Here is an 18190-nt window from a genome sequence, read left to right on the forward strand (position 1 = left end):
TAATTGAACCGTTCAATAAAAAATTGTTCGAAACTGTTCGGATCAAGTCCTTTCCGGTTATTTTTTTTTGTTGATTCCTCAAGTGGACCGCACAATGATAAAGACTTGGTCGAATCATATTTGACACAAAGTAATTAAAATTAAGGTCAAACTTTGACCGAGTTTTAACCATTCATTTTGTCACGTATACCATCTTCATCTCATCTTCGTCTCGAGAAATTTTTGCCTTAGCCAAGGATTGTTTCCAATTTCTAAATTCAAAGAAACTGTATTTAATAGGGTTTCTGAAATTATTTTGCATGTTAAAAAATGCTCACAGTGACTTATTTAATATTTGAATCTTTAACTATACAAATTACAAAGACTGAACATACAAAAAGGTGGGGAAAATGAGAAGCCTCTCAATTATAAAATTGCTGCAATTGTCAAATACTCCAAGTAAACACAAGACCAACACCGTGTCTCAATCTTAATACTACTGATTCTACGAAGTCTCATGCCCGAATGTCACGGAGACCAAACATTCTAAATCTTAGAGTCACTGAAGAATTTGTCTGGCCATTAATTTTAAGAAGAAAATTATAGTCGATGTGCATAAAAGTTGGCCTGGACACTCGGTTACAATTAAATTAAAAATTCTCAACCCTAATGATATCTTCAGATCTTAAGTTTAGAACTTTTGAATTCGGAAGAAACCGACGGATCGATGTTTCAAGGAAAGCCGGCTTCGTTGTTCCAAATTTCCAATTGTCTGCACGTTTTTTCAATTGTATGCATTCAGAATAAGAAGAGACAAATGTCTGGTTTTGGAAGTATGAGAGAGAGAGAGAGAGGGAGGGGGGGGAGGGCACACGTTGTTATCGAATCTCCGGGGGGTGCAGACCCTTATTTGGCCAGTTTGTTTGCATGTATTAGAAATGAATTTACACCGTCAAACAAAAACGGGTTTTGATTAGGAAGCTTCCATTAGAGGTCGACAATTCCGAATTGGAAAGGCATATTCTCCTTATTTGTCGGGCTCGTTTGTCGGACAGATAAAACTTTGGGTGGATAAGAACAGATAAGACTTTAGGTGGATAAAGAAGAAAGGTGGATAAGAACAAAGGTGAATATGTTACGAGGGGATTTAACTTATACTTGGTTTGAGTAGTAGTTTTTTTTTTTTGTCAACATTGTATAAATCAGCTGAGGGTTAGTGAGAGTGTTAGAAGTTAGTATTACCACAAGAAGTTGATCTCCTATCCATAGGAATCGAACGTGCGACCTCTCACTCTCAAAAGGAGCTACACGACCAACTGGGTGGATAAGAGTAGATGAATAACAATGGATGATATATGAATTTACTTAATTACCCTCATTAAATAATTACATTGGGAACACAAAGAAGGTTTGAAGGTCAACTTGGTCCGTCTCCCCACCCAAATAAGCTTATCCAAGGGTGTGGAGTGGGATTAGCTAAGGCCCCTTCAAGGGCATAAGCTCTCCCCCTCTCCCTTATCCCCTTACCGAACACCATCTTCCTATTCCCACTCCCTCCCTTATCCCCCTCGTTCTCTTATCCCCCTTCTTAAAACTTCCAACAAACAAGCCCCGACCTTGTTTGGAGACTCAAAATTTCTGCGCACAATTTTCAATAAATTTTCTTTATCTATCTCTCTCCATTCATTATTTTCAAAAGTTTTCTTCAAAACCCTCAAACGAACAAAACGATCATCACTAGAGTCTAGAAAGTGAATACTTTCTTCGCAAATCACTTTTCTAACGAGCATTGGCTTCTTGCAAGTTGTAATAATCAACTTGTACTAGGCAAGTTGTAATGCAGGGAAGGATCAAGGATGTGGTGCGTGCGTCTCAATTTGTTTATTGATCTAAATTGTTCAGTTCGTAAAGTTTGTATCATCCAGGAAAACATTAAATTGATCGGGTTATTGGGCAACACAAATAAAATTCATTTTATAATCAACAAAAAGATTACTCAACAAATATTAGTTAAATTATAAAAATTAGGGTAGTTCAGTTGACAAGAATTCTTACATCTCACTATGAGGTCAGGAGTTTGAATTTCTCCACCTGCATATTGACGTTTCTTTTCTTAGAGGGCTTTTTCTTTTTTTCTTTGTTTCTTGTATTAGACTTGGTTGTTTCGTGAACTCTCATAATTGATATAGCATCTCGGGTTTGTATTGTGTATTTCAAATAGGTAATTGTTTGATGGTTGTCTTCAAATGAGCTAACAAACAACTATTCATATAGCCTTGCACCCCATTGTCGTGATATATAGCTTTTCATTCTTTCTAGTTTGTAAGATGGTCCTGAACTCTGAACATAGCCAGGTATCTCATTTTCGTTAACAATCTTTGAGTAACTACTTTGCTGTTTGATGAAAGTAGCAGAGATGTCGGGTGCTATGTTGCGATAGAAAAACTTCCTCCACTAATTATCTGTAATGTGGTGCGCGAGGTTGCCGGTGGTCAAATTATGTCTGGGACTAGCTAGATAGATGATAGTCAAATTATGTCTGGGACACTTCAGATTTGGTCTCCGAAGTAATTGATTTGGTGTCGTATGCTCTCTTTTTCTCAAGACAAATGCTTCCAAAAGCTGGCGTTCAATAAACTTGATTTTTGATGTGATCAATTTTCTTGAGAAGGTATAAAAAATAAATGATTCGGATTATTAAAGTGAGTTCAAAAAGGACCCCCCAAAAAGGCCGAAATTGGACCGTCCAATCCATAAGATCTACGGTAAAAGATTCCGTCCTCAACCTAAAACTGGACCATGATTATTCACTTGATATTGCTGTGTTTGGTTTGTGTTTTGAAATTTTTTTTGAAAAATAGTAAGAGTAATAAGTGAAAAGAGATAGAGAGAGATTTTGAAAAATTCTTTTCAAATAACAAAGAGAACAAGACATAGTTTCAAACTCAAGTAGTGGGGGTTTTTTTTTTTTTTTTTGTCACAATTTATACATCAACAAGGAGCGGGGTGTTGATAAATTAATTTACAGAGAATTCAATAGCTGTCTATATAGTTTTAAATCACATCCGCATCGCGTCACTCATGGAGCTCGAACTTATGCCTCCACAGAGGAAGGTTGAGGGAAACGCTAACTGAACTTTAGCTCAGTGGCGTCAAGTAGTGGGTGTTTCGATCTATATTAGTATTTCTTGGCTTTATATCAAATCAATCACTAATAAAAATAATCAATCGATCACAATATATCAGAGCATTAGAAAACGTAACGAAGCACTAATGCAACATACAAAACAATCAATATACAATTAATTAATTATAGTACAAGAGATATATACACACATTATTCTTTACCGGCCGTATCCACCACGAAACCAATATAAAAAAAGCGCTATGCTTTTCTCACAAATTTAAAACACAACTCCAGTTACAATTTCATTGGGGACGGGACATTCTATACATATGGATTCATATGCATTAAACAATTTCGAGCATCATTATATCCGTAATTGTGTTTTAATATTGTGTGCGTAGACTTTTTGTTGAAGGGGAGAGAGAGCAGCACCGGCGATGGAAAATCAATCCCGGATCGAGCATTCGGACCGGTGGGAGAACTCCGATGCGAGGCGGGAGGCGATGGCGGAGTGGTACATGGCGTCGTGGAACGCCCCCGTGTCGGTCGTCATCAACCGGAGCCGTCTCGCCTTCTCGTCGGTGAAGGTTCCCGACGCGAACCGTGATCGGGTCGACAACGCTTTCGGATCCTGATCCGAACCCGACTGCGTGTCCACATCGAGCCTGAGTCTGTTGCCGGGGTCAACGTACTCGGGCTCGGAGGACCAGCCGAAGAGCGGGGTCCACCAGTTGGACGACGACGGGCTTTTCCTGTGGCCTCCGGTGGCGCATGGGCGGAGTCCGATCGGTCGGATGGATACAAGGTTGACGGCCATTTCTTTGCGTATATGCAGGTAGTGAGATAGTGATCTGCGAGGGTAGATAGAAATAGAAGCAGAGTGTATAGAGAGAGAGAGAGAGAGAGAGAGAGAGAGATAGATGGGAAGGCGTAATTAGCACGGCCGTTTAGTGGGTTTAAAAAGAGGAGAGGAGGGGGAAACGGATAAGATTGTACACGTGGTGGTATACATCTTGACGCGTTGTGTGGGGATCAGCTATACGAACTACGGAGATGCTAAAAAATTACAGTATATACTTTTTCCTTCGCTTTTTAAATGTTTTTTATTTTTGCGAAAATTAGTGAATTTTTAAATTGAGTATTTTAATTTGGTATAGAAAAAATAAAAAATAAAAAATAAAAAAATAATTTTTTGAAATCTGAAAATACACGAATTTCCGTAGAAAGATTATTTAAAATCGGAAGGAGGGATAAAAAAGAGTTTAAATTCTATCCAACTTATGTTTCCACTAGTACTGTTTAAGGCTCCATTGTGTGTTTATCACTCCAATCTGAGTCATTTATCTTATAGATTGAAATTAATATACTATCTCAAATAACCAGCTTAATCAAATATCGGTAAGTATGTAAAAAATTAAATTTTAGTTTATAGAATGAATGGTAATGCACGTTTTCTCAAAAAGTTGGTTTTATTTTCATTATTGTACTCCATATTTTTCTAACCTTTAAAATCATTTTCAAACATTTATGAGAATTGATTTTGTAAATCTGAATACTTTTACCTTTGACTTTTCAAAATAGACTAACATTTTTGAAACATCACAAAAAGTTTTATGGTTTTCCTTACAAGTTATTTAAGTATAGTGAAAGTTTTACGGTTTTCACAAAAAGTTTTATGGTTTTCACAAAGTGAGTACTTTTGTCTGCTGAAATGAATGACAAATTCAAACATTTTAAAGTAAATCTAAAAATTCAAAAAAGACAAATTTATTAAATGGCAAGCTTCAATGAAGATAAATTTGTCATGATTACGTTGTTATCCAATTAATTTAGCAAATGGCAAGCTTCATTGAAGATAAATTTGTCATGATTATGTTGTTATCCAATTACTTATCTATTAGGTATAAATATCCTGTTGAGCAAAAAATTTACAATTTGAATGCGATCACGATTTTTTTTGTCATATGGTATATATCAGTAGGGGTTAGTGGGGTATTATTTGTCAACAAGGGTTCAAAAGCTATTCATAGCCCTAAACTCTAAACGTGCTCCCTATGAGACTCGAATTTAGATCACCACTGACTGAAAAGAGAAATGAGACAACCAATATAACAATCTTGATTTCTCACGATTATGAAACCTAGGCGGAGTCAATTGAGAAAACCCCTTGTCCCCTCTGCTCCATTAGTTCATATCCTTCCATGCTCTTATTTTAAAAGCCCATCATATAATTACAATCATCATCCAAATCATTCATCTTGTACTACATGTGAAGAAGATATCGCTCGTATAAAAATGATTGCATTGGAAATCAATAAACACATTAACCAGTTGCATTATATTATAAAATACAAACCAAATATATTTTAAACTTTTAGACTTGAACATAAAGAAATTTAACCACGTATCTATAGATATATGATCAAATTGATTTCTACCAAGTATATATATACACATACTCTTATGTGTACATATGTCATGTTCATACCATATACATATGAGTTTTGTGGGGCCCATCTCGGATCCCACAAAGATAATTCGAATCGCCTGTTATTTTTACAACATTTTTTTTATGAAACTTTGTAAAAAATCATCTTGACTCGATATCAGTAAGAATTTTTTTCTGAATTTGTAGGGGCAAAACCCCCATAATTTCAAAAAAAATCATTATCAATATTGAGTTGAGCTGATTTTTTATAAGGTTCCATAAAAAATATTTTAAAAATAATGGGCGGTTCAAATTATCTTTGTGGGACCTGAAATGGGCCCCACAAAATTTATATGTACATCGTATGTACATTTCAATATGTACCAATACCTTTATTGTACTCTTAATCATGTATCTACATATGTTTTTATTTATGTGCTCTGCGAGATGAACGCTATGGATCACAATTGTGGGCATAAAATACGAGAGACAAAAGAAGGAAAATAAGAATATTAAAAAATATGCAACGATGGGGATTGGAGAGATGAGAAATTATTTTATTCTCCTAGAGCATTGCTCCACAGGGCCGCTATACCACATATTTTTGTGGTGCCCATAAAAACGTGTTTGGAGTTAAACACACAAGCGTGGTGCAGAACTCATGCAGACATGGGCAGAGGCACTAAGAACAATTGGGATCAAGTGACCCCACTCACTTTGATTTTTAACAAGAATATTTGATAGTTTACAAACCAAAATTTTCAATTTTGACCTTACGTAGAACAAAAACTCTAAATTGCCCCAACTTGCTTAAATGCATAGAAATTTCAAGCCTCCCTTCTTTATTGTACCATGTTTGTTGTCCAAGTAAAAAGTCTAGTTGGCAATGATAAAGAGTTAAATGGTCAGACTTTGACCCAGTCTTTACCGTTCATTTCTTAAATATATACTCTCTCCACCGTTTGACCTGCAGGAATTTTTTTGCAAATTTTAAATTAAAACAATGTGCATTTGAAAATTTTCAGTGTCGTATGTAATGTTTGTATCATTGAATAAGATCATGGTATAAAGGCAGAAGGTTCTACCGTTCTACAAATTAGAAATCTCTTAATTAAAATTGCTACACTAGTGGCGTGAAGTGCAATTGACCTCCTTTACATATTTTCATGCACGCGGATATAGTTAGATCCCCGCAAGCCTCATTCCCTTCCTCTAAGTCCTCTAGGATAGTGTAGATTAAAATTAACGGAAAAAAAAAAATTTGCTACAATTTTCATATAACTCCAAAGTAAAACAAGACCACATGGGCGACCCGATTTAGTCCCGGACCGGCCCCAAATTCCAACACTAACACTAATGATATCTTCAAAATTAAAATCTTAATTAGTTTGCAATTTTGAATTCTGAAGAAACCGACGTTCGTTATTTCAAGGAAAGCCGGCTCCGTTTGTTTCAAATTTTCCATTTGACTGCACGTTGTATGCATTCAGAACAAGATGACACAGATGTCTGGTTTTGGAAGTATGCTTGAGAGAGAGAGAGAGAGAGAGAGAGAGAGATGGCCAGCACGCGTTGTTATCGAATCTCCGGTGGGTGCCGACCCTTATTTGGCCAGTTTTGTTTGCATGTGTTGGAAGCTAATTTAGACCGTCAAACAAAAAAGGGTTTTAAACAGGAAGGCTGCTGTAGGGGTCGACAATTCCGAATTGGAAAGGCATATTCTCCTTTATTCGCTTGACATTTCTGGCATCACTAGAATGTGAATTTATTACTTCGCAATTACATTTCTAACGAGCATTGCCGCATTGGCTTCTTGCAACGGCTAATTATTTACTCCGTGATTTAACTTTCCTCTACTAACATAACATGTGAGATCTACATGTGGATTGTGTGTGAGCCCAATATCTTATAAGAGGGGAGGAAGTATACTGAAGTCTTGAATATTAATTCCCTCTTGCAACTTGCAAGCAATAATCAACTTGGTACTCTCTTTTTCTATTTACTTTTTTTATTTTTGGGTTCTTGTTTCTCAACAAAGGACTCTTTGGACCGGTTATGGTATCCAATTATCAACAAGGGATTAAGGGTGTGTTCTACTACTAGGTTCCGTTGTGCTAACGAAAATAAGTATTTATTTTTTGAGTTAAAAGTAATATATTATGAGAGAATGATTTACTTTGTAAAGTGAAAAATAAGTACCTAAAAAATAAGAATCGTGGCAGAACTGTTTGTCTATTTTTACTTGCAGTCGACGAATCGATTAAGAGTTGTTGAGTGTGCTGGAAATGTGGGTGTTTGTGATGGTGGAGTTTGGTTCCTTGCCGTATTTCAGGACTTCTCTGGAAGCAAACTGAATGAAGTGAAATAGAGATGAAAGAAGAACAACAAAATGGACTTTATTATTCCTCGGTGTAGAAGTCAATCGACTATGAGAACACAATCGAACAGACGGTTAAATTACAAGCTACTCCTAGAGCAAGAAATGTAAAGTACAGATAAAAGTAGAAGCCTTTGGGCGATTGATTGGGGGTTCTAAATGTCTTCTATTCTTGTATTTATAGGCTGTCATCGACTTGAAATTCAAATCATATGGAATTCCCTCCTCCGATTTGAATTAAGTGGCTCCATGCTCCCTATTCTTGCTCCACTATCTGCACGAGGCGGTTACTTCTCCACGATCTCACATGTTCCCAATGTGGTAATTACTCCAACTGCCTGCTTGCATTAATTGTCATGCCCACGATCTGTGTGTGATGCATATTCTGAAACGTGTTCAGTCGAATATCAACCGTCGATCAGTCCACTTGATTTTTCCTTAACAGGCTTCATACTATATTTTGTTTAATCAGTCTAACACGTGTAACGTTTTGACCCAATCGATCATATTAGACTAAATACCAAATTATGGTGTAAACAATGCCCCCCTATTTACCTGAGTTAAATATTAACTTTGGTAAATATTTCTCTTAGTAACTTACCACCTATATAAGGCAGAACGCTTCAAATTTTAGGGCACGATTTCGAGCTTCTTCTCGCATAAAATTCTGAAACAACTTTCAAACCCTAGAGTAGCTCTCAAATGGCACCGAAATCCAAACTACAGATTGTCAGTGACCCAGTTGAAGATCCGGCTACCGAGTCAGCGGTGGAGGATTCCTTCTGATTCCCTGAGTCGTACTGAAATGGGGTTAATCAGAGCACCCAAGTCCTGATTCCTGACGATAACGTCAGTTCTCACTGTATATTGGGTCCAGTTTTCTCGTCAGCTCTTTTGGATGGCTTTCCAGAAGTTTATCCAGTGGGAGAACGTGACCCACTCCTCCTACAGCTTCCATCGTTGGAATGGTCAGGCTGGGATAAGAACACCTGCCTTCGTTCTTGGCCTTATACCGTCGAAATGGGATGGGTAGACTGGGTAAGGCGCATGATGAAGTTTCTTTTTGAGGATTGGAAAACAATGGGGATTCGTGAGACAATCGAGCTCTCACAATTCCCTTTGGACATGAATCCTGAACTCGTAGCTGCTGCCGCCTGTTTCTGGTCCAAATCATCCAATGCCCTAGTTCTACATTGTGGCTTATTGTCTCCGACAATTTTGGATATCTCTCATTTGACCGACCTCCCTTCCTTAGGCCGTGAGGTAAATGCCCTACTTTCTCTTGATCCATATGATCCCCCATTCATTGTTCCATCAGCTGGGGTTAGTTATTCGAAATGGCTTAAGATTCATTTCAAAGCCAAAGCATCTGGACCCTGTTTTCATGAGAAGGTTGCATTTTATCTGTTTTGGATTTGCCGATTTCTTATGGCAGTTCCTGGGCTTAAGGTTACCAAAGAATACCTTAACTTGGCCATCTGTATGGCTCAAGTAAAAAGATTGGCCCTTGCCCCATTTGTTCTAGGATCCCTGTATAAGGGTTTATTCACCTTTGTTGACAAGAAGATAGCAGATTCTTGTGGTGGCCCTTTTTGGATTTTCCAAGCTTGGTTGTATGCATACTTTCCCCAACTAAAACTGAAGCTAAATAATCCTCTTCGATCGGATGAAGCCTTACAAGCATGCCGTAGTTATGCTGAATACTTCTTAGGTTTTCTGACTCAGACAGAGGAGTCATCCTTTCAAAGGTACTTCACCTTCTTCTATGAAGATAACAAAAAGAATTGGCCTATTTTCTATCCCTTCGATAAATTCGAATACGCATCCGAACAATTAAGGCCATGTTTTGAGGATATTCCTCCAGCCTCTCCCCAGCTTGCAGAGAAAATGACTCAATCTAAACGGTTATTCTGGGCCAGCATCCTTCTTCCAAGACTTATCCCGGTTGGCTTTGCCCTAAATAACACTCCTTTTGGGAACTGTGGTTTTGAAAATTATTCTCCTTGTCAATGTGCCAGACAATTTGGCCTCGCACAAGGCATTCCAATGCCCTTTGTTCACCCCAACATTGCTGAGATGGCTTCAAGCAGGCCAACGATTAAGGCCAAGGACTCGCAAATGATATCCTTGATGGTCAGCAATTTTCAATATCGCGTGAAAGCCTTTCAATTCATCGACTTTAAGACCAATAATGTGACCCTGCCTGCTTTTGATGAATGGTGGTCGACTATGAGAGCCCTTTATTTCAGTGCTCCACTTTCAGATTGCCTATACAGGCTTGATCCTGAATACAAATACCTCCAGGATAAGGCTGGTAAGCACAGCTATTCATTGATTTGCAATTCAATTAGTCATGCTTCTACTAATCATTGAGATATTGTTTCCTTGACAGAGATAACAGCTCAACTGCCTGATGAACCTTCTAAGGCCATTGTGCCTCATGCAGGAGCAGTTCCCATATCATCTGTGCCAAGTGGGAATACTAGGAAAAGGAAAGCTGAATCGATTAAGGACTCCAAAACCAGGCCACGGACGCGGACTCTCAAAATCACATTAGGTGTGAGCCAAAAGGTTTCTAAAAGTCCTACTATTGGTAGATCTAAAAGACAAGTTGGTGAAGCATCTACCCCCACAAAGCAATCAACAAGAAAACCCACCAAAAAACAAAGCTCGAGTGACAAAGAGTTGGCTCCAAGGGTACATTCTTATCTTCTCTTTTCCCTTATTGTCTTTTCAAAAGCCTTTCTATTCTCATTTTCTTTCTTTTACAGAAAGGCAAGGGAACCAAAATTGTTGATGCCTTTGAAGAAATGGAAGAAGAAGAAGAACATTCTTCAAAATCCTCTCAAGTTCAGAAATCCTCCTTTTCAGCAGGAGAGACAATTGACACCGAATTGGCAATCGATCAATATGAATCTTTTGATACAGCAGTATCAGACCCTTTGGGTCAGGCTGATTGGTTGCTAGAGTTACAAGAACAACTGCTACACCAAGAAAATCCCTTGCTGCAGGATGACAGTCCTTTTATGCAGGTTGGTGAGGGCCCGGTTCTGATGCCAAATGTTGCTGAGCTTGGTGTACAATCCATTCGACAACCCATTGTCACAACAACTCAGCCTGCAACAGATGTGGTCAATGCTGTACCAGGACGGAAGACCATTGTTGACCCCAATCCCCAACAAACTCAGAAGATTGATCTAAACCAACAGGGCGACGGTAAGGAGGAAAAGATTTCTCCACGGGTGGCAAATGTACCTAATTTGGAGGTGCCATCAGCACCAATCGAAAGGGATTTGGAAAAGAAAGGACCAGTTGAGGGTCCTGTTCAGATTGCCCCCATTGCCCAAACTAGTCCTAACCAAGGAGGTGGACAAGGGGCAGAGGATGTGGCCTCTAGTCCTTCTGGCAATCCCTCTAGGAATCAAGTCCTATCACCAGCAGGTATGATCCCTGCAAGTTTTCCAAAGATCCTTGTTCTAAACACATCTCCTCGCTCAGTGAACAAAACGGCAACAAATCCTGTAGGTGTTGAGGATTCTGCTCACGTTAAATCTTCTAGTGATTCACTGGACCATTTGATGTAGGAGATAGAGTCGACTTCTCAAGTCTTTCGATCCCTCACTGAAGTTTCAGAATCCAGTAGCTCTTTCTTCTTCCTTCAATTCAGTGCAGAGACCTAGAAAGAAATCCAAGTATTCTTTGACTTCCTAAAGCTTCCTTTTGAGGAGTTAATGACAGTAAAGTCCACAGATTTTAGTGCCTGTGTTGAATCCCTGTCACAAAGGCATGTTTTCCCCCTCAGGGAACAAATCATCCTGGAAAATTATGCATCATCATTAGGTGACAACATCAGCCTCTTTCGATATTACCAGCAGGAAATAAGTCAAAAGCAGGACTTGATTGGTAACCTTTCCAACTTGACAGTGAAGTTATCGAATATGCATGCTGATGCTTCGACTTTAAAGTCGAGACTCGTGGCTATTGATCAGGAAGAAAAGGAATTGTTACACCGATTGAGTCAACTGCAGATTGAGAAAGGAAATCTTCTGGTAACAGTAAGCCAACTTGACAAAGACTTCAAACACTTAGCAGAGGAAGGCAAAGGAGTCTCAGTACATGTCTCTGCTGCCCGTGAGGACTTGCAGAGAAACAGAGTTAAATGTGATGAACTTGTAGTTAAATGGGAGGCTTTTAAGTCCTCTTTTCTGCATGATTGACTTTAATTTTGCAGTCAGTCGACTAGTCTTGTTAGTACAAAATTATAAGTACTTTTGTTTGCTGTTTATTTTCTACCTATCAGCAGGTGGCATGCCAGAACTTATGAATGGCAACTCGGAACGGGTGTTAGGCCTTCCATGGCCCTTCTCGTACTTATTGTTTGGGATGATTTTTCTTACACTAATGTTTGGATTGGATCAAGGAAATACTCACATGTTTGAATTAAGGACTAAACTCACATAAACGTTCACATAAGAATAAATAGGAATGAATAGGAATAACCTTACATAATTGGTTCGTATTCCTTTACTTACAAATGTGATGTGAGCAAACCATACAATCAGAACCCTTGATCCCTACATATCCGGATCGTGGGCACCTATAATCATGGTAATACCACGTTATGATTATGGTGACGTTTCCCTTCACTTTTAGGGAACACGCACAGTAATAAATGACGGTTAAGTACAACAAATAATGTCGTGCTGCAGCATTTCAGCCGCCTTACTTTGGGAAACTACAATTGAGAGCCCACTAACCCTATCAGCTATCACGTCTCTTAATTTCCCTCGGGGTAACCGTCCATGACCCACGTCTTCAGATCTTCCTGGTCTATAAATACTAACACTGAGGACAAGTTCAAACACTTGTGCTTCTACATTATGGCCGCCAACGTCTCCTCTACTCCTCTTTCTACACAAATCACCCCTGCTCACATCAAGCAATTGGCCACCGAACTCTCGTGGGCACTCATGGAAGATCATAACGAGTGCAAACGAAGGATTCAGGCTATCCACGATCGAGTGGAGGGTATGGCGCTTCGACTGGAAAAGATGGAGTCTGCCATCAAGCTTGTGGTGGCCAACTAGGACACCATCGACTACAAGCCTCCTTCGATTGATCCTGCTGACATCAGGTCCTCCATGGCTGGTACCTCTGGTCAGTGGAAAGAATGGCCTAAAGAATAGGCCTTCTTTTTGTGGGGAAGTCATGGTGTGGTTTTCTTTGTTAGATCTCACTTGAGATCTTTTCCTTTTTGTAGGTTGGTTAGGGGTTTTTTTTTTGTTAGATCCTTCCTGGGATCTTTTCCTTTTCTGTTAGATCCTTCTTGGGATCTTTTGCTTTTGTTTGGACTCTCTCTTGTAATGCTGCCCTACTCATGGGCAGCTTTGGATTATGAAATGGAAGATTTTGTTTTAACTCATGTTCTCCCATATAGACGGAAAATAATGCTTCAAATATTTTCCATTAATGGTCCTTTCATGGAGGACCCCTTCGATTGATGCCAAATGATATGCACCTCCCCGTAAGACTTGGGCAATACGGAAAGGACCTTCCCAATTTGGAGACCATTTCCCAAATCTTCCCTTCTTCCTTTTTGAATCGATTGGGAGGATTGTTTTCCACACTAAGTCTCCAACTGCGAAAGATTTTTGTTTCACTCTTTTGTTGTAAGCCTTTTTTACTCTTTTCTTTTGGGCTTGAATTTGGTTTAGAGCATGTAACCTTTTTTCTTCCAATCCGTCGATGTCCAAAAACATTGCTTCCTCATATTGCAACTATGGATCATAATGACGTGCCACCCTTAGAGATTGAACATTAATTTCGACTGGCAAAACCGCTGCGTGCCCGTAGACTAATTCGAACGGAGTTACCCTAGTACTATCTCTTTGTGACGTTCTATATGCCCACAATGCTCTGGGCAACAGATCATGCCATTCTCTTGGGTTATCATCGATTACCTTTGCTAAGGTGTTCTTTATAATTTTGTTTGTCGATTCGACTTGCCCATTGGCTTGGGCATAATACGGAGTAGAATTTAAAATCTGTATTCCATATTTTTGTGCATACTCAATAACTTCTCTACCATTGAATACAGATGCTTGATCAACAGTAATAGTTTCAGGAATTCCAAATCTACACAAAAGATATTCCTCAATAAAATCAATCACTTGTTTTTGTGAAACACCTTTTAAAGGTATTGCCTCCGTCCATTTTGTAAAATAATCAGTTGCTACTACCACAAATTGGTGCTGTAATGAAGACGCTGGGTGGATTTCTCTTATCATATCGATTGCCCAACCTCTGAACGGCCAAGGTTTGATAATCGATTGCAACTGATAAGCAGGTATCCTTTGGATAGGTCCATGCTTTTGACACTGTTGGCAACCTTTAGCATACTGAATACAATCAGCTCAAATGTTTGGCCAATAATACCCGTGTCTCTTAATTAACCATCTCATTTTATCACCAGCTTGATGGGCACCACAGGTTCCTTCATGAACCTCTCCCATGATCCTCATCGATTGGTCTTTGCTAACACACAACAGTAGTAGACCATCAGAAGTTCTTCTATACAAATCCTGTCCTAACAGAACATAATTGATGGATCTGCATTTGACAATCCTTTCTACCTTCTCATTAGGATTCAGAAGATAATTCTTTATTGGATCCATCCAATCATCAGAAACGTCGATTACCAATACATCCAATCGATCTTTTTCCCTTTCCTCTGAGAAGGGTAAAAACCTTTTTTGGATTCTGATCACTCTTTCCATGTCTCCTTCAGGAATTTTAACTCCCGAAGCTGCTTGGGCCATTTGATTGGCTTCACTATTTTGAAGTCTCAAGATATGCTGAAAACATACCTCGTCAAAGTTTTGAGTAAGACGTCGAACTTTTTCAAGCTGCAAATTCAATAATGGGTGATTGCACTTATAATGCCCGTAACTTGTCGAATGATCAATTGTGAATCCCCAGAGACTTTCAGATATCGTATATTCAAATCTTTTGCTATTTCCAAGCCTATGATTAAGGCCTCATATTCTGCTTGATTATTCGTCAAAACTCTACTCTCATCAAGTTGGAAGGAGAATTGCAACATTTCTCCTTTTGGAGATGTCAAAACAACACCTGCCCCAACTCCATTGTCTGTTTTCGAACCATCAAAAGACAATTTCCAAGGTCTGAGTTCCAAAAAATGCACCTCAAAGGTATCCTCTTCCAGGGGTAAATTTGGATGCTCAGATAGGAAATCTGCCAATGCTTGTCCCTTTACTGCCTTTTGAGGCACGTATTCAAAGTCGTACTCGATTAGAGCTAATATCCATTTCCCTTGTCTCCCCCTTAAAATAGGCCTAGACAAGATATACTTTATTATATCGGTTTGGGAAATGATCTTTACCCTAGCTGGCAAAAGGTAATGCCTTAACTTAATTGCTGAAAAATATAATGCCAAACAAATCTTTTCAACACATGAATACCTTCCTTCACAATCATTTAACCTTCTGCTTAGGTAATAAATTGATTGCTCTCGGCCTTGTTCATTATCTTGGGCTAACAGACTTGCAATCGAACGGTGTGTTGTTGATATATATAGCTTCAATGGTTTGCCATTTATTGGAGGCATCAGAACGGGAGGCGCTACCAATGATTGTTTTAAAATATCGAAAGCTTTCTGATGCTCTTGTTCCCATTTGAAATCCTTTTTTGACTTCAATTTTAATAATGGGGAGAATGCCATTGTTTTTCCAGATAAATTGGCAATAAATCTTCGAAGGAAATTAATCTTTCCCAAGAACTGTTGGAGCTCTTCTTTATTGGTTGGGGCTTGTGCTTTCAAGATAGCATCAGCCTTAGTTTTATCAATCTCAATTCCTTTTTGATGCACTAGGAATCCCAAAAAATTTCCTGCTGTAACACCAAATGCACATTTCAAAGGATTCATTTTTAAATTGTAAAGTCTCATCCTTTCCAGAGTCTGTTCAAGATGATGCAAGTGCTCATCAACTGAATTTGACTTTACGACAACATCATCTATATAAACTTCCAAGATTTTATGTAGAAAATCATGAAAAATCAAATTCATAACTCTTTGATAGGTTGCTCCTGCGTTTTTTAATCCGAAGGCCATAACCACCCACTCGAACGTCCCTATGTATCCAGGACATCTAAATGTTATTTTATGTGTATCTTTTTCTGCTATATATACTTGATTATAGCCAGCATTACCATCCATAAAGGACAGCATTTGGTAACCTACCGTTGCATCGACTAGCAAATCAGCAACAGGCATTGGATACTCATCCTTTGGTGATGCGGTATTTAGGTCTCTGAAATCAACACAAACCCTAACTTTCCCATTTTTCTTTAAAACTGGGACCACATTTGAGACCCATTCAGCATATTTGACCGGTCGAATGAACTTTGCCTCGAATAAACGTTCCATTTCTTTTTTTACTTGGGGAAGAACGTCATCTTTCATTCTCCTGGGTGCTTGTTTAAAAGGTACATAATTCTCTTTTATAGGTATTTTGTGCTCGACTAAAGATCTATCTAAACCTGGCATTTCATCATAACTCCAAGCAAAGCAATCTTTAAATTTACGCAACAAATACTTGAACTTCTCCTTTATTTCATCAGGCAAAGTGGCATTTACATACGTGATCTTAGGATCTTCTAGAGTTCCTAGATTTACTTCTTCCGTGGGATCTTTCACTTGGGCCCCATCATCATCCAGCTTAGCTGGTGCTGGTTTCAAGTTTGCTAGACCTAATTCTTTCATGTTTAATGGGCTATCATCAAAAACACATTCAGCCCAATTACAAAAAATAGGCTCGTCTGCTTGCAACTTTCTGTCAACAAGAAAAGAAAACAACCTCCTAAAAGTGGCTTTAACAGTAGCCAACTCTTCATTTCCTGTATTGAATAAATTTCTAAACATTAAAAACTTTTTGGTCGCTTTTGACAGGCCTTGATATAATGTTAGGCCTAGTGAAATCCTTGCTTAGCTCCTGGAATCCTTCTTTAATGTATGTGAGGAATTGACTCTCAGTTACCCCAACTTGGTTAGATCTGACTTCTGAGTCTTCTATCCTTGTTGGCCATAAATGTTCATTGTAGAGATCTGCTTTGATATTATTGGTCTCTGCTTTGAATGGATGTCGGTCTGCCCAAAAGACCTCCATTCCTGTTGCTTCCTGTTGCTTCAGAAAGATCAAAGCCTGGTGCAAAGAAGATGGTACATAACTACTTATATGGATCCAATCCCTGCCTAGTAAGGCATTGTAATTAGATGAAGAATCGATTACAAAAAACGTTGCATTCATCTTCCTAGTTCCAATTTGCAGTTGTAAAGATATAACCCCCTTAGCAGGAGAACATCCTCCAGCGAAGTTGCCCACTGTGACTTCTGTTGGGATCAAATCGTCATCAGTTTTGTTCAAGACTTTTAACATCCTAGAGGGTAATATATTGACTACTGCCCCATTATCGACCAACACTTTTGAAATAGGCTGGCCATTCATATGCAGTTTAATATATAATGGTCTCAAATGCCTTATGGAGGCATCATCAGGTGTTCTAAGAACCACAATACTGTTCCCGTGTTCATTCGTCTCAACGTCAATGGGCTGTGACTGAGAATGCTTCTCTTTATCCATTATTTTTACAATCGATTGGGTGGTATCTTCGACGTCACCTGCCAAGTTCATAGGCTGATTTGGTTTTGCCTTGAACTGCTTTGGCAGAACTAAAATCATATTACATTGATAATTTATAGGTACTGACCCGAATTGGATTGCGGCCAGACTTTCACCAAAGGTTGCAGATCTCTGCGGAGATGGGGAAGCATCTTTGATCAGGTCTTCTTGTTCTGAACCCTCGTCAAAGAGATCATCATCATCTGCTACCATGAGCTTCTGGAATTCCTCCATTTTCTTCTTTAAGCTCTGCTTCAACTCTTTCCTACCCTTCGGTTGGGCAGTCGACTGGGGAGAAATCGCAGCATCACTTTCTTGCCCCCCATGCTTGAGAGTTGGTTTTCTCTGCGCACTGGCCTCTCCTTGCTCTCGGGTCCACACCATGTTCGAAACCTTCGATGGTTCCACTCTTTCTCGTGGTTCGAAAACATGGTCCCATGGATCACCATAAGCCCTGGCTGCAAATTTCCTTTGAAGCCTCCTCTTCTGTGAACTGGATACTTTGGTATACCAACCCTCTGCTGGGAATTTTGGGTGGTTAAGCGTGCTCCAATCCTCATGATCATGATTAGGCGGCATTA

At 39.0% G+C, this 18190-nt stretch overlaps 2 protein-coding genes across 2 annotated transcripts; one reads left to right on the plus strand and one right to left on the minus strand.

Annotated features, from left to right (window-relative positions):
• Window positions 1-8613: 8613 nt before the first annotated feature.
• On the plus strand, window positions 8614-11495 carry LOC131327920 (uncharacterized). The gene is made up of 4 exons (XM_058361042.1): window positions 8614-8679; window positions 8731-10225; window positions 10304-10608; window positions 10683-11495. Exons 1-4 carry the CDS (start codon window positions 8614-8616, stop codon window positions 11493-11495), a joined length of 2679 nt encoding a protein of 892 aa, XP_058217025.1.
• Window positions 11496-13688: 2193 nt separating this feature from the next.
• On the minus strand, window positions 13689-14729 carry LOC131327929 (uncharacterized). The gene is made up of 3 exons (XM_058361051.1): window positions 14381-14729; window positions 14213-14288; window positions 13689-14046 (listed from the first exon to the last, which is right to left on the minus strand). Exons 1-3 carry the CDS (start codon window positions 14727-14729, stop codon window positions 13689-13691), a joined length of 783 nt encoding a protein of 260 aa, XP_058217034.1.
• Window positions 14730-18190: the final 3461 nt, after the last annotated feature.

Source organism: Rhododendron vialii, chromosome 1a, assembly GCF_030253575.1.
Source record: "Rhododendron vialii isolate Sample 1 chromosome 1a, ASM3025357v1".
Classification (NCBI taxonomy): Eukaryota; Viridiplantae; Streptophyta; class Magnoliopsida; order Ericales; family Ericaceae; genus Rhododendron; species Rhododendron vialii.

Bases quoted from the DNA above. Each gene is read 5' to 3' on its own strand.
- LOC131327920 (XM_058361042.1), top strand. From the start codon at position 8,614: ATGGCACCGAAATCCAAACTACAGATTGTCAGTGACCCAGTTGAAGAT. The intron at 10,226-10,303 runs GTAAGCACAGCT...TTTCCTTGACAG, and splicing joins ATACCTCCAGGATAAGGCTG to AGATAACAGCTCAACTGCCT. The intron at 10,609-10,682 runs GTACATTCTTAT...TTTCTTTTACAG, and splicing joins ACAAAGAGTTGGCTCCAAGG to AAAGGCAAGGGAACCAAAAT.
- LOC131327929 (XM_058361051.1), bottom strand. From the start codon at position 14,729: ATGGCCCAAGCAGCTTCGGGAGTTAAAATTCCTGAAGGAGACATGGAA. The intron at 14,289-14,380 runs GTGATAAAATGA...GGTTGCCAACAG, and splicing joins CTGTGGTGCCCATCAAGCTG to TGTCAAAAGCATGGACCTAT. The intron at 14,047-14,212 runs GTTGGGCAATCG...TCTTTTGTGTAG, and splicing joins CAAACCTTGGCCGTTCAGAG to ATTTGGAATTCCTGAAACTA.